At 33.7% G+C, this 24,384-nt stretch overlaps 3 protein-coding genes across 5 annotated transcripts; 2 read left to right on the top strand and 1 right to left on the bottom strand.

The window, feature by feature from the left end:
* Positions 1-1,945: 1,945 nt before the first annotated feature.
* LOC122600013 (condensin complex subunit 2-like) lies at positions 1,946-9,521 on the top strand. The gene is made up of 13 exons (XM_043772643.1): positions 1,946-2,271; positions 2,928-3,029; positions 3,777-3,894; positions 4,053-4,123; positions 4,571-4,631; positions 4,705-4,905; positions 5,562-5,851; positions 6,249-6,393; positions 6,911-7,164; positions 7,642-7,672; positions 7,801-7,940; positions 8,637-8,744; positions 9,053-9,521. Exons 1-13 carry the CDS (start codon positions 2,002-2,004, stop codon positions 9,257-9,259), a joined length of 1,998 nt encoding a protein of 665 aa, XP_043628578.1. The 5' UTR covers positions 1,946-2,001; the 3' UTR covers positions 9,260-9,521.
* Positions 9,522-10,099: 578 nt separating this feature from the next.
* On the bottom strand, positions 10,100-12,643 carry LOC122600917. The gene is made up of 3 exons (XM_043773691.1): positions 12,351-12,643; positions 11,084-11,107; positions 10,100-10,949 (listed from the first exon to the last, which is right to left on the bottom strand). The coding sequence occupies exons 1-3, from the start codon at positions 12,565-12,567 to the stop codon at positions 10,603-10,605; spliced, it is 588 nt and encodes a 195-aa protein (XP_043629626.1). The 5' UTR covers positions 12,568-12,643; the 3' UTR covers positions 10,100-10,602.
* Positions 12,644-16,074: 3,431 nt separating this feature from the next.
* Positions 16,075-22,815, top strand: LOC122600123 (cysteine-rich receptor-like protein kinase 2). Of its 3 annotated transcripts, XR_006324011.1 has the most exons (9): positions 16,075-16,494; positions 17,160-17,557; positions 18,179-18,301; positions 18,430-18,554; positions 18,758-18,968; positions 19,223-19,454; positions 19,528-19,681; positions 19,793-20,155; positions 22,594-22,815. XR_006324011.1 is itself a non-coding variant. In XM_043772788.1 (8 exons), the coding sequence occupies exons 1-8, from the start codon at positions 16,094-16,096 to the stop codon at positions 20,045-20,047; spliced, it is 1,890 nt and encodes a 629-aa protein (XP_043628723.1). In that variant the 5' UTR covers positions 16,075-16,093; the 3' UTR covers positions 20,048-20,245. The 3 variants fall into 3 exon arrangements, 2 of the variants coding, with proteins under 2 accessions (XP_043628723.1, XP_043628722.1); XM_043772788.1 differs by lacking the exon at positions 22,594-22,815 and having other exon boundaries at positions 18,439-18,554; positions 19,793-20,245; XM_043772787.1 differs by lacking the exon at positions 22,594-22,815 and having other exon boundaries at positions 19,793-20,245.
* Positions 22,816-24,384: the final 1,569 nt, after the last annotated feature.

Here is a 24,384-nt window from a genome sequence, read left to right as displayed (position 1 = left end):
TGGGATCTCATCGTCAACGTCGTAAATCTGATATATAGCAAATAAAAAGAGAATTAAAAAAGACAAATGAAAAGCACTCGTACACAATGTGGACATGCTATTACATACCAGATTAGCATGACCTTTGTTGGGTTGAATTTCATCCAATATAACAAAGTCATTGAACATATCAAATTCATTATCACCTTACAAATTTTCCTATATAGAACGTCATTATTTTGTTAAAAATATACATTGAATAAAAGTTGGGAGTTAATATTGTAGATATGTTACTTACATGGTTAAGATTATTTTCGATAAAAGGAACATTATCCAAGACCACAAAGTTATCTAAGAAAAGAAAATCATCATCGTCACCATCGTAATGCAATTCGGAAATTTGTCATCATCATCATCGTAATGCAAATCGTCAACTTCTTCATCTTCCGCATCGCTAAGCACAATCACTTCTTCCCACTTCCATTTTTTCAAGTTATCCTCGAGTTTTTGTTTTTTGAAATCGTTAAATGACAAGGTAACATTTGTTTTGTTGTTTGGAGCCATTGTGTTTGAATCTGTATTTTCAATGATTTGAAAAGCTAATGATTTAATTAGTAATACTGTAGAAAAAGCTTAGAAATGTATCTTTATATATACACACAAGTTTGTGTAATTGTTGGATGGAAACATATGAAATTGAATTTTAAATAGTCATAAGATTTCTCTTTGGTTTGTTGTTATCGAAATGTACAGTGAAAGTAAATTTTGTTTAAGATAAGGGATAAGGCCATAAGGGTAACATTTAATAGTGACATGTATTTTAATTTGCCAACTAACTATCCTTTTTAAATGGGAACCTTAATACGGCATATACTAAAAAGGTATAGTTTAAGCACACGTTTTTTATTACAAAGCAACAAACTTGTAGATAAAGTCCTTGTTTAAAGGAAGAGTTTAAACGTTCCAAATGAGGCAATAGATTAATCTAATAGACCATATTAAATTTAAAGTCCACTCATTGGTGGCAATAATTATATATAATAAATAAATTGCGTAACATTATGGTCATAAAAAACATAGAATCGAATTTAATAATTACATATGTGTTAAGGGAAATGTTAGCTACTAATTCGATATATACAAACTTCTCATAAAAGTTTTTTATGAGAGAATGTAGCTATGTAAAAACATAGGTGACATTAGTTTGGGAAAAGCATATCTTTTCTCATAAGTGATAATGGAAGGATGAAATTTTATAATTCTTAGAAATAGAACTTTAGTGTTTAATCTGTCAACATTAAATAATTTTTATTTTATGTGTATACGTTGATTCGCTGAATGACAAATCGGTTCCAACAACAACCCAGCAATAGCAGAATAGGGAAACAGTAACAGCTAGAAAGGTACATTTTTTTATACATAATAATTTACTTTAGTTTGTATACTAGCCCTGAAATTGATCTCGTTTAAAGCCACTAGAAAGCTTAAGCCGACAATGGTTGGATTGAAGTGAAAAGGATTTCAATATGTGATTCAGTATTATGAAACGGTTTGTTAACTTGTTATTGAAGTTTCCAATATGCTTAGACATTTTGTGATTTACATTGAGATCCTACGAAGAAATATTCATCATCAATAGATAAAATAGCAAATGGAGTAACCTAAAACCTTTGTTTAAATTTTGATAAAGGGGGAGCAGGGGGGTTCAAATATGAATTTTTCTTTAAAATTGAAATTAGATATATGAAAGTGATGTCGTTGAATTCAAATTTTTATTTTAAAAGAAAAACAAATGTTTTGGATTATATGGAAGGCGTGTCATAAAATAATTAAGGTTCATGTTTCAAATTAAGAGAGGGAAAATAAATCCTCCTCAAACCTCATCACTTCCATTCGGGAAAAAAAATAAATTAAAAATAAAATTAAAATGCGCTCCTAATTTCCACAAAATCTCTGAAACAAACAAACATTTCAAAAGTTAAATCCAATTACAAATTTCACAAAGAAAAAAAATAATAAAAAATGGCAGAAACCCTAAGCCCTAATCCAACACAAGTACACAAACAAAAACCAACCACCATTTTTTCCCCTCCTGCCAACAACACTTTTTGTCTCGGCTCCAACGATGACAACCTCGAACGCGCTCAGGCCCGTGCCGCACGCGCCGCCTTTATACGCCGAAAACCGGTCACTCTTAATAATAACAATGCTGATCCTAAGGATGATAAATTTTTAGGCCCTGAACAGATTATGGACTTGTTTCAGAACTGCATCAAACTCGCTAGCGAAAATGTATGTATAATTTATCTGTGTATATATTGAGATTTTAGTTATTTTTTGTGAAATGTAAATATGATAAGTTATTTTAAAATGTATATATATATATATATATAATCAAATAAGAACAGTTTTAAAATAAGAACGGTAAAACACCTTAAAATCATCATTTTGATGCATTAAAAGTCCATAAAACTGACATAGTGCATAACTAATTATCATTAAGTGTTTAACAACACATTGATTCATCAAAATCGAAAAAATCATGTTTTTTGTTGGATGCATCATTTTGATGAATATGCATCCAAGATGGATGCACAAAACAAAAAACATGATTATTTCGATTTTGACGGATGAATGTGTTGTTAAACACTTAAATAATGATAATTAGTTATACACTATGTTAGTTTTATGGACTTTTAATGCATCAAAATGATGTTTTTAAGGTGTTCTCACCGTTCTTATTTTAAGAGTGTTCTCACCGGAGTGTTACCCTATATATATATATATATATATATGCAGATATTGATATTGTATGTATCTTGTGCCTATTTTGTTATGTTGTGGTTTGCAAGTCATAATAAGCCAACCAGATACATATAATAACAATATTTGAAAGTTCGATAAGTAAGATAATAATGTTTTGAATAAGTGTTATGATTGGGATGCAGAAAATTAACCAGAAGAATACATGGGAGTTGGATTTGATTGATCATATTTTCGAGATTATTAAAGTTGAAGAATCAAGTAATGTCGAGACTAATTTCCAGAAGGTATATAGTATATGATCATCATTGTCTCATTTATCTATGTTGAAAAGTTCATTGATGTTGTAAATTTATGTCTTTTTAAGTTTAACTAGGTTTTTTCTGTTTAAGGTTGTCATGTCACGGTGTTGGATGTTAGTTTGGTGTTGATTAAAATGGAAGTTTATTAAAAGTTATGGATTCTGAGAACTTTTGGAGTAAAATTGCACCATTCGGGCTGGTCTTTCATTTTGTTTGTTTTTGCTTACTGGCTTTTAACTTCGCAATGGCCATTAGTTGATATATGGCTTGTATAAAAAAGGTTCTGAGAAGTGAGAACTGAGATTAGCAGTTGGCTTTGTTGTCTATGTAAGTTAATTATCACTTAGAAAGAAACAAAGGTGAAGAACCTTTATATTTTGTTGAATGTTGTTAATGCATACTGGCTATGCCTTTAAGGGGGTAGGGATATTCCAAATGGCTCCAAGATATCTGCTTAAGAAACGTATAGGGCTGCACTTGTTTGGCTACGTGGTCAAATTATAGTATAGCAACTCGTTGATTACTCACAATCATAAGCCTAAACCCCTTTGGCAGTAGGGTTACTTTCATTGAGAAAAATCTTGAACCTGTGTAAACTTGCTGGTTCAGTTATGCGTCCAAAGCTCTCTTCTATACTGACTAGTAGCCAAAAGTTTTATTGAATTTTAAGTTTAAACTTTAAGACTAATGTTGAAGTACCAATGAATGTTCCATTGCCTGTTTTGAGTGCAGGCAAGTTGCACTCTGGAAGCAGGAGTTAAAATATACTCAATGAGAGTCGATTCTGTCCATGCTGAGGCATATAAGGTCCTTGGAGGGATCAATCGAGTTGGAATGGACATGGAACAAGGTTAGCTTTATAATATTATATTCTTCTTAAACAATAAGGTCTTGTCTACATTGTAATCTCTAGGTTTTTTCTTTTTTGGTTCAAGAAAGTCTTACTCAGTGCAAGTTTTAAGACTTTATTAGCTTGTGGTTAATATTTGCTTTATATTGACAAATCAGACAGTTTAGAGGATGTCAATGCTGCCAATGAGCAAGTGAAGCAAACTTTGAAGAAGGAGCAGGATCGAAAGGTCTTCCATCATTCTATATGCGGTGTTGTTTAAATTAGAGGTGACTAAATATGCATTGTGGTTTGGGTAACGGGGCACATAGGTTTGTGTTGGAAAATGTGCATTTTAGTGGAGGTTGAAATGGGTTGGATCTTGTCTGGTTGGATTGACCCACAAACTCTTCTTTGTCCATTTCCAAAGTTTTTTTTCATAATTATAGTGTTAAATATGAACCCTGATACTCCTAGTCTATGATAATAAGAGATTGTAACCTGTATTCATACACTTTTGGCAACTTTGGACCCGTTTGTTTGATTGGCCAATTTTGATTTCTGATGAAATTTGTTATATGACCCAATCCGAATTAAATGTAACCCAAATCGACCTACTCAAAAGTAACTGGGCTGAGCTTGCCACCTCTAGTTTAATTATTTGAATACGAGGATTGAATAAATAAAAAAAATGTAGGTGTCTCCTCTTTCAACACTGGAACAGTCATTTGACACTCTTAACGTGAAGAAGTTTGATGGTAAGGGAATCACTGACGTTTTTTTTTCTCTAATTTCTATAAAACGGCCTCAGGGAATATCTTGATTTTGTAGTTGGGTTTTCTGTGGATCCTCTATATCATCAAACGTCTGCCCAGTTTGATGAAGGTGGAGCAAAAGGTCTATTGCTTCATAATCTTGGAGTGTATGGTGGGTGTCGAGTGCTTTTTGATTCACTTGAAGTGCCTGGGAAATGCATGTCTTCTTCAACCCAAAGTGATTTAGCAGATACAATTGACATTTCTTATGCCAGAGGTTTGTTTTTTGCTAGATTGAAATTTTCTTGCATTTCTCAGAAGGGTCAATTTACAAGAAATAGCAACCTACCTGATTTCTATTTATAGCAACTCACTATCAAAAGCTGACGTGACATGTGATTTCCTCTTGTTGTCTAGTAGGCTAGTAGCTGACTTGGAACTAATTTTGGGATTGGGCACAGTATGAAAGATCTTTTAGATGCACTAAAAATTATTGTTAGATAGCAAGTTTAGAATCTCTATTATAATAATCCTTGTGATCTTTTGTCTGAACATAATTTTTTTCTGAACGACATAGGAAACTGTATTTTTTTAATCCAAAGCTACAGGTTATTCCATCCTTAGCTTGCAGGGGTGTATCAGAATAGAATACTATTTACCTAATGTAGATTGTATATAGTTTCCTAGTCTAATATAACATGGCATATGAGGAAGCCAATAGTCACTTGGCTAAAAATTTTAAAATCTGCGCGGCGGTGCCATATAATTAACTATACTTTATCAGATTGAATGTTGCTATACATCTGAGAATAATAAGAGTGTGTTACTACTGTGAGTAGAATTTAAAGTATGTAGCTATAAACAGATATACGAGGAAAGTAGGTTGCTATTTCTTCTTTTCTCTGAACTATTTATTGTTTCATACATGTCCAGACTGTGTGGAACAAATGGGAATTAACGTTCTAAAGAACAAGGAAATCACACCAAGTCTCAAGGATCTAGTCAATCTGTTTGACGAAAATAGTAGAAGACCGACAGATACCTTCTCTTATTCCCAAAGTTCTGTGGAACATGATTATGAAGCGTATGACAACAATGACTTTGATGGGGGTCAATATGATGAATCTGGAACCTGGGATTTCGATAATGGCCCCAATAATAGTGCAACTGATGAGGGCAATTATTTTAGAGCGGAAGAACCCTTCATGCCCAATTATCACGAGGTGTTTAGTATCCTACATTTATCCCATGAAAGTGTTTCCAGTTTAGCCGTAGAGGTGGCAAAAAATGAATGGGTCAGATACTGGAAAATTTTGTAAACATCGAAACAGGTTGGATCAATTTGGGTTGACCTGGACCACTTTTTGTTAAAACTTAAATAAATATGTATGTGTCACATATGATTTCAAAAAGTATTCTATTTTTTTCATGATACTGTAATCTTTTTTTTGTTTTTGCTACTGATATGATCTTGGAAGCTTATGCAACTACAATTACACTTCTGGTGACTTTTGACCTGTTTGTTTTCATCAGATACAGCTTTTAACATAAGATGTGACCCGTGTTAAGCATATAGTCATTGTGTTAACACCTGTATGACCCTTGTGTATTCTTTTGCAGGAAAACCATGAATATCTTTCTAATGAACCTGATGTAGATGAAAGATTTGGAAGAGTTGATGACTTCATGTTTCTAAAACTGGGCTTAACTGCCAGACAAAATGCCTGGGCAGGTCCAGACCATTGGAAGTATCAGAAGGCAAAAGGTAGTTTTTGTTGTGTTTCGTAAGGGGTGTGATTTTCATTTCGTAAGTGATTATGTGTTATCAAGTAGTCAGCTGCAATAAAACTGGTCAGTGGTCACAGGAGATAGTGTTTGGATGTTCTTTCCGATAATCAGACATTTGAGTATTTGACAAAATTTTGTTATTAGTAAATGACATAACAAGATATATTTGAGAGAAAAAATGTGACACTTTCCAATAAATGAATGTCTCAAAGTTAGTTAGAAGAAAGGATAAATCTGTAAATGTATCTTAACTTCCACTAATCAGTCCATTTTTTGCGGCTGATATGAAACTGTTTATCAAATTTTGATTATTTGAAACATATTCAGATCATCAAACATGGAATCTATCTATCTAAACATTAGAAGCTGATTTTTTTGTACTCATGAGCCACTAAAGTTGTATGATTTCAAAATAAATGTTTGAACACCCCTTTTATTTGCCTCATGTTGCAGGTTTCAGTTTATTGACGTGCCATGTGCAATATGTTCTATAGGTACCGAAGATTCTCCTAAAGAAAATGGGTCACCGATGTCCCCAAAAAAGTCAAGGAATAGGAAACAAGCTGAAGTGGATATAGAATTTATGAAAGCATTGGACGATGACATGGGTGATCCCTTCCTTCCTCCTAAAAATCTTAAGTCACTGCTTTTGCCTGCAAGCAGAGAACCCTGTAACACAACACTTCCGGAAGATTGCCACTACCAACCCGAGGACCTTGTCAAATTGTTTCTGTTACCAAAGGTTATGGTAAGGTTGCCATCATCTGAACATAGATGTGTAGACTGGAGGTGGAAGTTTTGACCAATATGGTTAGAAAGGGTTGATTCAGGGCATGATTCATCTCTAATGGGTCAAACGGTAAAATAAATAATAATTAGAATAAAAGCTTAAAATCACATGCTGAAAGCCACCTAAAGTATATATAAATTCATATGACATTATAAATCATTTTATTTCATAGTTGGATTCTTATTGATAATTTATGTTCCTGTAACCCTACTTTGATACTAAGTTTATTATAAGTGTTAAATTATTTGGTCATAAAGTGTTTTGGGTCAATCCAACCCGTCAACCTGACCTGAACAGCAGAACCCATATTGACCTGTATCAAAAATCACCCGTATTGGTTGTTACCCAGTCTACCTACTCTGCCTATTTTCCCACCTCTGATTTAGATGTATCACCCCATGTTTGCTTAATGGTTCTTCCCTGTAATATGTGTAGTGTTTTGGGAAGAGAGGAAGGAGACATTCAGGTGAGTTGAACTCTTCTAACAGATCACCACTAGTGTTATATTTTGCATAAAGTCTTTGATTGGTATCGCTATCTTCCCGAATATAGAAATCTTTGCACTTTAGCATTGTGATTACGTGTCTTATTCAGATGAACCTCACCAAGTGGAGGCGAACGGAGGAGCTTTCACATCTTGGGATGATGATTGTGAAGTTGGTGACCAGTATGATGATGGGAATGCTTATAGTGATGTTGAGGATTCTAGCACACTAGTCTCTCAACCACGCCAGGTTCGTGTATAGAAACTTCAATTTAACCTGGTAGACATGAAGTGGAGAAGCATATTTATGTAAACAGCAAGGTTACATAAGTGATTAACACCCTTGCCTCTGGAGACAGAGGTTAAGGGTTCTATCCTCATGCCTTGCAAGGCTGGAGGTCCTTTTCTATATTAGATAGAACCTGGAAGCAGTCTCTCTACACCGTCGTGGTAGGGGTAAGGCTGTCCACATCTTAACCTCCCCCATACACCTGTCGAGGTATTTGGACCCAAAACCTGTGGAAGACGGCATTGGGTGCTTACTTACGTTTTTTTTAGTTAGTTGAGGAAAAACTGCTTTTGATATGCTACAATATGACTAATGTGGTTTATGAGATCCAGTTATGGAATTCATTGTAACTCTTGACGGGTGTGCCACTAAGCTTTTGCAACAAAAAGATAGTCGAGGAACAATGTTTTTGATATACTTATCACTTATGTAACTCTAGACTGGTGTACCACTAAGCTTTTACAATAACAAGTCGGGGAAAAGTATTTTGATATATTACAGTAATGTGGTTTATGAGATACAGTTATGGAATTCATTGTTATGACAACTATTTTAGATGATCCATGGAGATGGTAGAATAATGTTAATGTTTTTGACGTGCAAATTTTGATTTGACAGTTTCTGACTTGGAAAATTGTTCTCATGAATGTGACACAGGTAGAGAAGATTGAAGTCCAATATGACAGAAGATCCAAACAAGTTGATGTTCATATATTGAAAGAGACTCTTTGGTCATCCATGCAAGAAGTACAGAACTCAGCACATGTCAGTTCGCTTTTCTTGTTCTTGATAATAGCTCATACCGTTATATGAGGAACGTGTTAGTACTTGCAACATTAAGGATAAGTTAAAAGGTTCTATAACATTTGTAGATGTTGCAAATTGGTCGGGTGTTGGGCAAGGCTCTAAACAGATGATATTTTAGTATGAACTGCACCGGGTTAACTTGCAAACAATTAATGCATTTTATTGACATCTTTGGCTCATTTGACGAGGTCTAAATATATAGCTAAGTTTCATTATGACACCCATTTAAGATTCAGACAGTCATTGTTGGTTATGAAATGTTGCAGGAAGAAACTTTGTCATTCAAGAACACATTGGCATCTTTCCGCACTGACAAGAAGAGACCTGCTGCTGCTTCAATTGATGACATCTCCCCACACCTTTGTTTCATCTGCTTACTGCACTTGGCTAATGAACATGGATTAAGTATACATGGCTCTCCTGACCTGGATGACCTCAGGATACTTCTTCCATGTGATCCCAACAGTCTATAAGGGGCAGTCAGTTTTCTAACATGGACCAAGTGTATATGGCTCTCCTGACCCTGACCTTAGCATTCGTCTTCCATAGCTGACAGTAGAATGTGCTGTCTGTTAGCAGTCAAGCTTTTTGTTCGTCTGTTGTGCTTAACTTTTGGTTATCTAGTATTAGCGACTATCTAACTAATGATAACATAGGGTTTCTACCTCATATGCTATTGTAACAATGATTGGTTGAACGAAAAAGTCCGCATCATCAATATTATGTCATTATCTACGATTGAATTGTGGCAAATTCTTTGTAAGGCTAGCTGTTACAGCTTAGGCTCATAACTTGTCCATTTGAGTGACCTGGATTTTGTTTCAATAAGTTCAAAAACATACAAGATAAACAGGTCAAAAGACTTCCATGATCAACTTGAGTTGACAATTGATATAACAGATCAACCTGAGCTGTTACATTAAATATTTATGAAATATGAAATTCAAAGGAGCACAAAAAAGGTGATTTCCTTATCTTTTGCGCCTGCAATCACAGCTCGTGTTCAGGCAATAAGCAACGTCTTGTTTTAAGGGTCTGATATAGTCTGAACACTTGAACACGTGAAAACATTAACGATATAATACGCTTCATGATTCCAACCAAAGTAAACACGCTTATGGTATATTCACATGGTTGCATATCCTTTGGGGACATAAGATTAGATATTTTTATAGTGAGCAAGTTTATAGGAAACCAAACATTACATGATTCAAGACAAAAATTTCTCTATAATCATTGTTGCTATATTTTATGGATATTCTGTAGTAAGTACATTGAAGAAGGTTTACAACTTTTTTTTTAGAATGGCAAAGTATATAAATATAAAAGTATATAAATATAAAAGGATCTAGCAAGGCACTAGAAACCAAAAGTACAAGAGATAATTACAATACAATTACAAAAGCAATCACGCTATCTAGGAGCCAACAAACACGTAAACACCTGGATACTTCCCATGGCTTGAACTGTGAGGATTGCAAAAAGAGTGAAAAAACTCATGCCAATTAGAAGGCTTACAACTTTTGTAATAACAATTATAAAAATAACAGAACAGTAAGAGAATGAAAAACTGCTCTCTTTGTTTTCAACATGTCTAGTCAAATCAGCCTCTGTATCCAGCATTCTAAAACCTGGCAAGCAATTTTTTTAACCTCTAGCTCCCGAATTGCACCCCTCAAATTTTCCGTGGTGACATGATACCAAAAACTAGAACTAGATGAATTGTTTCAAACTAATGTTAAAAACCTTGTCTTTGAGCATATATCATCTGTATGCAGGTGCAACATTTCAGACAGTTTAAATTAACTTGATCATATCAAAAGGTCTCGATGCCTCCCTGAGATTGCACATGAGTTGTAACACCAACTTCTTTCCAGCCTCTTTGGCGGGCCCTAGATTCCCACATTGCAGTTTCTTTTTTTTGTGACACTAAAGCGGCTTCGGCTTTTTCGCGAGCTTCTTCACAGGTTTCCATACCCGAGTTACATTTGTCTGCCTCTTTTTGATATTGGGATGTCAGTTTTTTGGCCTCGAGTAGTGCCATGTCAGCGTGCCGCTGACTTTCTTTAGCTTCAGTTTCACGGAGTTTCAGTTCCTCTGAAAGTAGCACTGCAAAGTTTTTTTCTGTGTCTCCATTCACTTCAGAAGTATGATTTGCACAATCTGATTCATAGATAATCAGACAGATCAGTTAATGGGTAAAAAAATGTAATTATTTATTAACATTAAAGACTAATCATGGTAAAATTAAAGTAATAGAAAAGTGAATCTATATTTATGTACGTAATACTACTAACCTGTAAGGGAATTGTTGCCAAGTCCTGCAAGAAATATATAAAGCAACCATCAGACTTATAAGATTTGATTAATAAAACCAACCCTGAACAGTTCCAACTAACTGAAGATGAACAAAACTAGTTGGAATCATTCATGCATTACATTGTGTTTTATTGGATCCAAACAATAATTATTAAATTCAAATGAATCCGTATTTTTATTCTAAAACCATTCTCTAAAACACTAAAACATCAAAAAAGTAGAGTGTACTGCCAATATATCCTGTTTACAAATATTTGAAAACCTGCTTTGATGATTTCGAATGTAAATGATATCCTTGACATCATTTTCTATCCATATGCAACCAGTTGAAAAAAGAGTTTAATCTTTCATATTTCAATGCAATTCAATGAAAAAAGTATAATCAATGTCTCAATATCAGATACCCAAACAAGGTGACAAATCTTTATAAAAATCGAAACATGTAGAGTTCTAATTAGTTCTACCCGAAATGTTAAAATAAATACCCAATCGGTAAAAACTAAAAACTTTCAGTTTTACTCAAAAGAGTTTTGAAAATCAAACTAGATGTCACTGTGGCTAGTATATAACAATCAAATCAACATTCCTAATGTTATAACAAATTAAAGCATATAAAGGTCTACTTAGTGATATCCAGATGTTAAAATCAAGGATTTAGCTAACCATATGCTAAAAGACTATTGTACATGGTGGTTAATTATTACTTTTTAAAAACAGTCGTTTTTACGTACAACACTTCTCTACGTGTTAACCATACTGAAATCCTAAAATAAATACCGAAAACGGTTGTGACATCAAATTAGTTAATAATGTCTCCAAATCACAGTTAAAACAATTTCTAACCTTGATAACAAATTTAACCATGTGAAGGTCTAATTAGTAATACCTAGATAATAAAATCAACAGAAAATCAGTAAACACTGAAAATTTACAGTTTTACCCTGTGAGAATCAGATCAAGATTCCAAATTGTGACAACAAATTTAACCATATGAAGGTCTAGTCAGTGATACCCAGATGCTAAATTCAATACCAAATGAAATAAAAAATAAAACTTTTACAGTTTTACCATATAAATATTAAGATCAAATTACTTAAAAATGTCCTAAAATCACAAAGAAAAATAACATAAAATCAATATTCCAAATCTTCATAACAAATAAAGGCATAATAACTAATACCCAGATAGTAAAATCAATCCTTAATCAGTAAAAATAAAAAATTTTAACCTTTGAAAGTTACCCACCTGGAGTAAAAGAGAGGGCAGGCGAGGAATCACAATGACAGTTACACGGTGGACAAGATACGGCGGATGAAGTCCGGCGAACGGCGGCTAAACCTTCAAGAAGATGCCAGTATAAAGGTGGGCCCACTAAATAACCTATTAAAGAAATTCCTAAAAATGCAATTATGATTTTTACCATTGATGGATTGCAAGATCCATTACTATTATTTAGTGCCATTTTTGTTGTTTATCTTACATAAAAACACACTTCTTTGTTTCTCACTTTTTTTTTTTTTTTTCTCACTCTAGCAAAGTTGCATTTCAAGACTTTGAGAAAGTAAAAAAAAATATTGTAAAAAAGTAAAATTTGGGACAGAGAAAAGAAGACGAGTGAAGTCGAGACGACCTAAAAAATAAATCGATAAAATCAAAAAATAAGATTAGAAAAGAACGAATAAATTATATTTATCTTAAGAAATTATCAGTTTTTTGCCGAGCAGTTTTTCAAAAAAAAAAAAAAAAAAAAAAAAAACCAATAAATTACTTATCTTTAAGAAGATTATCAGCTTATTTATTACGAGGATAAATATCATTTTTGATAATACTAGTCTGGTGTCTGCGCGTTACAGCGGCTAGAAGGCGGCTGTTAATATTAGAAAAACCCTTGTTGATGGTGAGAAATTCGGCGGCGGTGGTTGGGGCGATGAATCCGGAGAGAGAGAGGTTGTGATTTAGTTGTTGAAGGTGATGAATTGATGGTAAGGATTACGATAGGAAGATCGGCTGGAAAAATTGATATGTTTTCTTTTTGTGGGTTTAAATTTTGATAGGGATAATTTTGACATTTAGAAAAGAGGATGTAAAATATAATGTAATTAAGGAGGGTAGTATGGGAATAAAAAAAAATGTTTAAAACTTAATCCCAATACCCTTTATAATGGTTTATAGATATATACTGTAGTACTCATACTAAATAATTTGTACGTTTCATATCAAAAGCCCACCTCTAACTTTTATTGTAAGTGTACAACTACTTAATGTATCTTAACGAAAGACTTTAGAGCTTCGTTTAGCAAAACCCAAAATCTTCATCTTTATATATAATAAAGAAGAATTGTCTTCTAAAACTATTTAAAAAAAAAGTATTATGTAGCAACTGACAAGTCTATATTTTTCTTCAAAAATGTTTTATTTTATTTATGATGTCATATGTCACATTAAACATTGTAATATATTTAAAGATAAATAGCTACCTTACTAAATGTTTATTTTAAATTTTTACTTTTTGATTGTGAATTTCTTTTTTATGTATTGTTAATGCAATAAATATTCATACATATATATTATATTAGCCAACATAATATATCCAAACCAAGTTATGATATATCAATTTACAAAAACTACATATATTTTTTTAACTTTTTTTATTTTAAAATTTTAGTTACTGTCCGGGTTAAACCCGGGATTATTAGCTAGTTTTTAGTTGGAATTTAATTTATTTTAAGTTTTGTGAGTAATAAATTGCATATTTTTGAATTTTTACAGGTTTATGCTCGAGTCGTTTTAGTTTTAATCCGACTCATGTCAAGTCTTTTTATATCATTTTTGCTTAATTTTCATCATGAACTATCTTGATGAACTAAAATCACATTTTAATACTATTAAATACTAAAAGTTCATAAAAATGATAATACACAAGTATAACGTTACATGATAATTGCTTGACTATTTGGCACATGAAACTTGGCTATTTAGCACAGAAGACTTCTGCTCATGAGTCATTGATACAGAGAGAATTTATAGAGGAGAAGAAATGTGATTAACACACAAAATATGATCGGATTATTATTGAATATCACGTACACCGCCTTATATCTAGCTAATAACCGACATAACAACCTATCTTCCATTCTATACAACTACAACCCTCCAACTATCAATGTTTACCAAAGACCCCCCTGAACTATCACAACTACTACATATGATATATTTAACATGTAACAGTCATGACCGTATATTTTCTGCACTTCTGTAGTTATTGCGGGAAAATGTTTTAAGATGTGCCGAGGAAGTCGTTTATCCTTTGGTCTCCACTTTATTTCCGGTTGCAAACAAATTCTAGGTTAGTGTCAAATTAAATCTCCATTATTCTTTAATCTCTTAATGACCTCTGTATCCTTTTACTTTTTTTTTTTTCTCTCAAAATCTCACATATGTTGAAATCTAAGCACCACAAACTGATCACATACAAAACACGTCTAGACTTATAAAGACCTAAGACACTCAAAATGTTATAGTCTTGATAACTGTTGTTAAACTTATCTTATTCGATGTGATATGGTATTAATTCTTGTGATTGTTATTTGTAATGGAAAATGACTTTGTTCCACATTGTATTTCCATAAAGACCTATAGAAGAGATGTAGTGATGTTAGTATATCAGAATCATTCTAGTTGTTAATAAAATAATCATTTTCACTAGAAAATCAGACATATTATCTTTTGTTATAAGTGACAGTCATAAGAATTCAAACACCTTTATCGAGTTAAGAAAAAAATGTCTCTAACTCTTACCAAATTCAATTATATAAATAACCTTTTTTTTATAAATGATAACTAACTTTATAACAAGAAATTATATATGCATAATAACTTAATAAGTTCATAATTTTAGAATTACATTATATAATAGATACTTTATCCAAAAATTTATGAACTCATAGTGTCTATACCTTTATTCAAATGGAATGAAAGAACTTATTTTTTAGGCCATACCCCACACCCCAACTGAACCTATTTTCCCAATTTATACATTTAACAAAGTTTTCCTATTGTTTATTACACATATGTTTATGATATCTGGTGTATTGTTTGTATATTGTTATATTTCTATCGCTAGTGCCAATTACATTGATAATTGCTAAACACACTAGATGTCAATAATAATAATAATCAAAAATCACAAAAAATAGAAAATCATCATACAAAACCAAAGATGTTAAAATTATCAAAATCCAAAAACTCGAGAAAACGTTACAAATTATTTCATTACTTTCGCTCGGTATTAGGCTAGTCAATTATGTCAACCAATTCGCTTCATGTCAAATATATGTGGCAAAGGAAGTCATTCAGGTTTTGAAATTTTGTGGTCCTCGAATGATGCCGTGTTGGAAAAGCAATTTCAAATGAAAGTGACATAATTTATAGAGTTTGAACCTTATGTGATTTTAAGATTTTTAAAAGTTTGTGTGTTGAGATATGAGAAGATGATAGTTTACTACACTTTTATTCAACCAATAAAAAAAAGTACTCGTATAAATTGTCATACCTCAACATTTTTTTTAACTTTAATAACCGGTCAAACTAAATACCAAGTCTACTTAATAATATTGAAACTAAAATACCGTTAAATAAAACCAAATAAACATTAACCATTAAGATTAAATATACCCAACATAGTTTTTATATTATTCAACATCAGAAAGTGATGTTTTTAGACAGTTATTTTTTCAATATAGCTTTTATTATATAAATATCTTTAATAATAATAATGCTACTGTTAGTGTTAGGTACATTTTCACATTCACAACTATGAATATGACAGGTCAAGTCAATAACTAGCTGGCCACTCATTAATATTTTCTTAATTAGTAGAAAAGGAATTGAATTATTTGTTTCCTATGACATACATATATATATACACTTTTTTTTTCCTTTCTTTTCTTTCTTCTTGCTTAATCTTTAGCAAAGCAATACAAAAAACAATGAAGCAAGTTGAAAATCTTCAGTTGTCACGGCTAATTACAACCACCCTGTTCGTAATTGTGCTAATAATCTTAATGATAGGAATAGCACTGTCACAGCCTAATGATAGGAATAGCACTGTGATGACACTTCAATGTAGTAGATATTACTATACGAATGAAGGGTCTTATTTGACCAACCTTAATGCCACCCTTACTGAACTGCGTTTGCAGTTGACCAGAAGCGGCGGTAACGCTGAAGCACATATGCCAAATGGTGATGCCGTGTGGGGCGTTGCTTGGTGCAGGGGATATCTCTCTGTTCCAGAATGTCTGGATTGTTTTGACTATGGTGTTGGTCAGTTAAAAACATGTGGGTCTGGCTATGTTGGACATGTTATTTACAACGACTGCGATGTCAGGTACATATCTATTTATACAGTGTAACTTAGTTGTTTCTTCTTGTTTAACATATGTAACCATAGTAGCTGAAGGTCTTGCTGAAAGCATTCTGTTTACCCTCGGGTAGAGGTATGACCGTCTACATTTTACCTCCCCGTACCCTGACTTTTGCGGGATTGGATACTGTTATTGTTTACATATAACCTTTAGCTTAATTGGTTACTGAAGTTACTTCATATGATCATATTGCTATTTAGACATCAATATTTTGAGAATCCGGCAACACATCAAACCGGCCCATTTTGCTGTTTCATTGGTTCAATCATTCGATCTTATGATATGATTGAATCGTTTCCAATAATTGTACGAAACAAGTCAACTTCTTATAAATGAAGTGGGTTTAGATCATGGAGAGAAGAAGTTTGATATGAATGTAACAAGTTACACAATGTTTTAGTAAAGTAATGATCTAATTTGACTAATTCAATAATATTGGTGACACATATTAGTTGGACTTGATGCATTTTATCAAACTTTTGAGTAGAACCTTTTATCAAGACTAGACGAAAAAGATCATGTGTTCAAGTAAACCCCGGGCTTCCTTTGAACCGGTCATGAGTGATTGACCTCTAATAGGAAATGTTCATCCTAATTAAGGTTGTTTCAATAATTCAATTTGATATAGGTATGAAAGTTATAACTTTATCCCCGAGGCTAGTGATCGGGCTAGTGTGGCATTATGTGACAGTGTAACATCTCTCCAGCCAACAGAGTTTCAAACAGCAGCCGAAAAGTTATTACTAGACCTGCAAATTGTTGCACCTAGAACGCCAAATTTCTATGCAGTTTCTACCAGGCAAATAGCTGATGGTAATGCAACTGTGTATGCAATTGCCCAATGTAATCTAAACATAAGCCAGAGTGTGTGTTTAGAATGCTTAAAGTCGATATCTAGTGCTCTACATGATTGTCTTCCTACTATTTCTGGCCGAGGTATGGACAATGGATGCTTCATGAGATATTCCAGCACTCCATTCTTTCGACAAAACCAGACAATGGATCTTACATCTCTTCTTTGGAATGGTGAGACATCTGCTCTTTTAGATCTTTACTTTTTCCATCTTTACTTTTTCCGTTAGTGGTAGTATCTAGCTAATACTGAATTACCAGCCACCAAAAACTACAAATTTATGTACCTATACAGATGTAATGAAGTCCATTCATGTGTGAAAAGTGATATAAATTCAAAGGAAAACAAATAAGGAGTTGGAAACTTGTTCAAACACATGTTATTTCATAAGCTCACATGTAAAAAGGTAACTTTATGGTTTTCAACTTTGCTTAAGTTTTCATACGTTTTCCAATTACTTATCTCACATGTGCGTGGACGTAACAACATATCAATCAGCACGACCTATTGTGTAGTTGGAAAAAGGTGTTGGGGGTTCGGGGCGGGGGGCAAGTGGCCCTATGGTCTCATGTAACGTCTTGGTACGCAGAACGCACACCACATAGAGAACTCATGCCCTGTGAATCACTATCCTCACACATGGAGCATAAGATATCGCCTTCATTTGTAGGTCTATGTGGTCACTTGGTGGCGCTACCAATGGTGTTTTACCCCTTTGGTTTGCCTCTTGTGTAGTTATATAGTTATAGTATATTTGTATATCCATGAGTGTTTTGCCTTTCTTTGCTTAATAGGACATTCAACTAAGAAGAGATCCATAATTTTGGGAGTCATTGGAGGTTTAAGCTTTTTGTTGCTTGTGATTGCATTTTTGCTATGGCGTTGCAGGTTAAGAATGACAGGCAGAAGCCAACAAGGTAAACACAAGATATATATAAATAATATATGGTCCTCTTAAAAGGTTTAGTTCTAATTTGCTGTACTAGTTAAACATCATGATGTTTATGACATCTATTTTGTCTTTGTGGACGATATGATAACCTAGATGTGCCAGATCTAGATCTAAAGGGGGCAGCAGTTAATTACAATTACAAACATCTGCAGACGGCTACCAATAACTTCAGCAAAGAGAAGATTATAGGGAAAGGTGGTTATGGGGAGGTATTCAAGGTAATAAGATTGAGCTATATATATATATATATATATATACAGATTACAGAAAGTATGATTGTATGAACTAGTCTTTAAAAAACTGATCCTTGGTACTGGCAATATAAATGGATTATTACACCTCATATGTAGTGCAGTAAGTCAAGTAACTACTTGGTAAGTAGAATGAGTCCTATGACTAATAGAAATTGTCATCATTCTAGGCAACTCTTGATGATAAGAAAGTTGTGGCAGTGAAGAAGCTTAAAGTTGGATTTGCTGGTGCAAAAGTAGAATTCGAAAATGAAATCTTACTTATAAGTAACATTCATCATCGAAATCTTCTCCGTCTATTAGGATGGTCCAGTGGAGAATCTAATCTTTTACTTGTCCTGGAATATATGCCAAATGGAAGTCTCGACTCGTTCTTATGGGGTATTGCTTCTTAACATTTCAATTTGGATTTGCGAAAGATGATAAACTTGACTAATTTGGTGTGCCTAAGGATAGACCTAATAAAAAGATCCACCCATTAAGATTAAAACCAGAGATGGTGCAAAAGATATTAGATAGGACCTATGTCATGTAATGTATGGATTAGAAAGGTTTTAGGCCTATGAGTTTGGCATAAATGTGTATCATTTCTCGGAAAGAAAACCTTAAATTCAAAACATGTTTGATCATTATAGGTGCCAAAAGGGGTACCCTGAACTGGAAACAACGATATGACATTATCTTGGGGATAGCTAAGGGTCTCGCTCATCTACATGAAGAATTACATGTGAAGATCATTCATAGAGATATAAAGTCAAGCAACATTCTCCTTGATGATGATTTTCAACCCAAAATTGCAGATTTTGGGATGGCAAGGTTTCAAGCGGCTGATCAAAGTCATGTTACCACAAAGTTTGCTGGGACATTGTAAGTTAAAACTTACAATATAACTGACTGTCATTCCTCATATTCCATCTAATTAGATATTGTTCTATATCAGGGGCTACACAGCGCCAGAATATGCACTTTATGGCGCTTTATCAGATAAAGTCGACACTTTCAGCTTTGGTGTTGTAATTCTTGAAATCATTAGTGGTCGAAGGTGTACTGATTCGAAATTTAATGGGCTGTCCACCGATGGCCTTTTAGAACATGTAAGATGCAAAACTAATATGTTTTCCTAAGTGAACATGAACAGCCTCTGTTTCAAGTATTAATTACTTTGAGCTCTTAAAAAAAATTAACAATTCTACAATTGATCGCAGGCATGGGACTTGTACGAGTATAAAGAATATATGAACTTGGTTGATGAGACAATGGATTCAAATCAATATGAAGATAAACAGGTAATGGAGATCACTGAGATTGCTTTGCTATGCACTCAGGTAACGGTTTCTAAGAGACCGAACATGTCTGAAGTAGTTTGGATGCTTTCAAATCACCCATCATTTGCGGAAAGACAGCTAACAAGGCCTAACTTCATTGATCACAATAGGAAGATTCATAAAGGATCTTCATAGATACAACTTAAGCCAGTAAAATCAACAACTGGAACTATACATTGTGAAAAGGGAGATAATATTGTCAGAACAAAAATTAGCAATCTACAACAATACATCTATACATTTGTAAGTTGTACACTGCATAATTAAACTTTTACATTTGTTGTAAATGACTAAATTTTGTTATATCAATATTACAACCCTTGTAGCCTGTAACACCCGCGAATTTTGGCTTATTGACTATGCGATTAATTGTGAATTAAGGAGGAATATTGATACTTAAGAACTTATGTGATTAATAAGGGTCGAAGAAATTTCACGAGTCTTGGTGTAATTTGTGATATTTAACATTTTGTGTTTAGTCGGGGTACCTTACCCCTCCCTTATCCTCTCATTTCACACACACTCACTCTCTTTCTTCCTTATCTCTTTCTTTCTTCCTCTCAAAAGCATGACCATCCAACCATTACTTCATCTTCTTTCTCTCTTCTTTCAAATTTTGGATTCAAGGGATTTGATATACCAAAAGTGTTAGCAAATCATTGTATAGCAATTATCATCTAAGAAACTTCAAGATTTTTGGGTTATATCAAGTGTTCATCTTCTCTAGAGCTCTGAATTCGGATTTGAGGCTTCGGGATGTTTTGGTAGGTATTTCTTAACTCAAAATCATCTTCATATGTTGTTTATCAAGTTTATTGGTCGAATCTAAACACCTTGGGTCATCTTGGTTGTCAAATTAGAATTTTATCCAAGCTTAGAGTTATGTGTTGGATTTGGGTTGGATTTGTGTTTTGGGAAGAGTTTGATGATGGGTTTTGTCAAAAATATGTTGGTAAATGTTTCTTAGCTTCAAAATGGTCTTTGGATGGTTAATTTTGATTTTGGTGACTTGATTTGAATGTTTGGTGGATCAATTCTAGTGTCAAAAATGGTAAAGAACATTTTAGTTATTGGTTTTTAACGACCGTTAGTTCTAAGGAATGTTTTTGATAAGCCAGATGAACTATTCATAACCCAGATGAACTAATTATAACCCAGATCAGTTAGTCGTTAACGTCCATTAGCTCTAAGGACTGTTTTTGATAACTAGATGAACTAGTCATAACCCAGATCAGTTAGTTTTTAACGTCTGTTAGTTCTAAGGACTATTTTTGTTAACCCAGATGAACTATTCATAACCCACATTAACTATTCATAACCTAGATCCATTAGTTCTTAACACCCGTTAGGGACTGATTTTGACAACATTTTCAAACGTCCATAACTTTTGACCCTTAGTCCGTTTTCGACGATTCAATCGGCCACGAAAGCGTAATTGAGTCTACTTTCCAATGGTATAGGTCTTCGAGTCCTGAACATAATTTGAGCATATCGAAAGTTTAGATAAAGGAACAGTGGTTGAGTCCCGGTGAGTCATGGTGAAACAAAACGTAATGATTCCATTTGGGTCGCATCAAGTATTTATAAAATGGATATAATAAAGCATTTATAGTAAGAACAAGTCAATATTAATAAGACCTTAGCTTTTAGGATGTTTTAGGATTGATGTGATACGTGTATGATAGGTTTCGGTTATCGTGAACGTCAATTCGACTTTCTTTCGTCTTGGATTGTTTTGCGCACATCAGGTGAGTTCATAGCCCCTACTATTTGCATGCTTTAGGGGTGGAAAGATACTCGCTAGGTGTTAATGTGCTTTGCCGTAGATTATACTTGTAGTATCTACGTGCATATGTTTTTGTGTTATTACATGTTGTTTATAGGTAGACTTGCAACTTGATGGTAATAATGTGAATATTATTGAACGTATAAGAGTGTTGTAGCCTATGCTAGGATGATATTTTGATGTGGCAAGTGATACTTGATTGTTTGAACTTCTTATATGGAATATATTATATTGTGAGTTGGAATAGTTGTGCATACATGGAAGACGGTAACGCCTTTGAAGGGTTATAGATGTGGTGGGACGAATGCAGGTAACCCTATATATAAGCATCTATGACCCCTCAAAAGTAGAATCGTATGAAGTGTATGTACTTGACAAATGATTGTTGTGATTCTTGGGCGTAGTTCCCATGGTGATTATTTGATTCTTGGGCGTAGTTCCTATGATGATTATTGTGATTCTTAGGCGTAGTTCCCATAGTGATGTTTGGTTATTGTATTCCCATTGACATACTATAAACATGTAAAAGATTCTACGTGGTTATTCATTTGATCTATATGTTATATTTGTTTCGTATCCTTGTGTGATCTTTATCTTGATAGATATTATATGGCGATCATTGTGCTTGTGATCTATATATTTGATTTGTTATATGTTGTGTGACTCTTGTGATTTTGGTTTAGCTTTTGGATGAAATACTTGTGATATTCCAATGTGGTGGAATATCTCCCAGTGCGGGACTTCTGTTGCTCAGCTATTCGATACTCACTTATCTATGGATAAAATTATGTATATAGGTGTATATACACTAGTATCGAATCTATGGCTCAATTTGAAACTATGCGATCCCACGAACTCGCCAACCTAGTGTTGACATTTTTGAGTATCTTTTCAGGTATACAAGAAATCGCTTGCAAGCTAGGAGTTAAGGCCTATAGTTGGACTTAATGGATATCTGGTTGCATTGTAGATCTTTAGACCCGGGCACGATGCCTCAGTTTGTTTTACATTGTATGGGATTCTTACGGTTGTATCTTGACTTGTGTTTGTCAACTTTTAGCTTTATATGGACATCATGTATTTTCTCTGAGTAATACCTATTTGCAAGTTTGTTTTAGTTGCATCTCGCATTTCCGCCACTGATGGGGTGTTACATGGCCTTGTGAAAAAGGAGACATCCAAGTACATGTGTTGCAAAGAGTTTCCTATTTTTTATCATAAAATTTGGTCTTGGCTTCACCTTAGCCTAAGCAATTGATTATGATTCACAATTTAGCCTAAGCATATTCAGAGTTCTAAGCATATTCAGAGTTCGTTTTTACCACCCCCAAAATATATATAGGAAAAAGATAAATTAAGTCCAGGTCTTAATTTGAGTCCAAAGGGTCCATTGATTTTCTTCCCTTTCCTCAAATCCCAACCACCTCCTCCCACCACTACCATCATCTCCGACCACCACCATGATCCTCTGGCGACAGCGACCACCTCCACCACGACTTACACACATGAGTAAGTTAACTTACACATGTGTAAGTTATACAACCACCATCATCTCCGACCACCACCATGATCTTTCGACGACAGTGACCACCGCCACCACGACTTATGTATGTGTAAGTTACATGGACCCTTTTCACTCAAATTAAGACATGGACTCAATTTATCCCACCCCTATATATAATATAGGTTCTAGGTAAAATAAAACAAGTATTAACGTAAAACAAATAAAACACTAGGTTTTGTTCAGTGAAAATCACCGTGCATCATAAAAATCATTAGGCATAAATTGTTTCGTGAATCTTTGTGCATCAATTTTACCATGATCTAAGGGTCAAGATGTTATCCTATTTGTTTTACCTTAATACTTGTTTTATAATACCCAACCCCTATATATATATAAGGAAAAGGGAATATAAGGTTGTCCGACACCTAAGCTTAGGTGTGGAACCCCTCACATACCAATATTTTATTATTTCTTGTTTAATGAATAAATGCATGGCCCCCCATGATTTTTATGGATTAAAAAAAAAATATGTGAGTATTCCACACCTAAATTTAGATACCCGATAGCCTTATATTCCCATCCTCATATATATATATAGAGAGAGAGAGTTGAGTTATTGTGAGAACCAATTAATTGTCGAGAACTACGAGAACTAATTATGTTCATTAGATTACATAGATCAATGGTTAATAAAAATCAATAGCATTTATGTAAATAAGTTAACTAGCTAAACAATAAAACCAACCGAAAGGGTGCAATGGTATTTAAAATTATATAATAACAAACCAATTTATTAAAACGGAAGCCACGAAAATCATGGATCTAGTTTTTTATATCCGTCAACCTTCTTCCCATTCTCAATTAATCTATACTCCCTATATAAACAAACTACCCCTTTTTAAATTAAACACTCTACCTTTAAATTTCCTATTTTACCCTTTTAATTTATACTACCACCAAACACTTAAATCTTGAAGTATCAAAAATACCCTTAAGAAAACCTTACGCCCAATTTATCTTTCTTTCCTTCCCATGAAGCTGCTCACATATTATACCAAAAAAACACACTCATACATTCCCCCAAAACAAACACACACATACATCCCCTCAGAACCGCCTCCCTCTAAAACACACATAGCCACCGCCCCCCAAAACCGTCGTCGTCTCCGCCGTCTAAAACAC

The sequence above is a fragment of the Erigeron canadensis genome, chromosome 5 (assembly GCF_010389155.1).
Source record: "Erigeron canadensis isolate Cc75 chromosome 5, C_canadensis_v1, whole genome shotgun sequence".
NCBI lineage: Eukaryota > Viridiplantae > Streptophyta > Magnoliopsida > Asterales > Asteraceae > Erigeron > Erigeron canadensis.
Note: the sequence above shows the minus strand (reverse complement) of the source record. Positions and strands in the feature narration are given on the sequence as shown.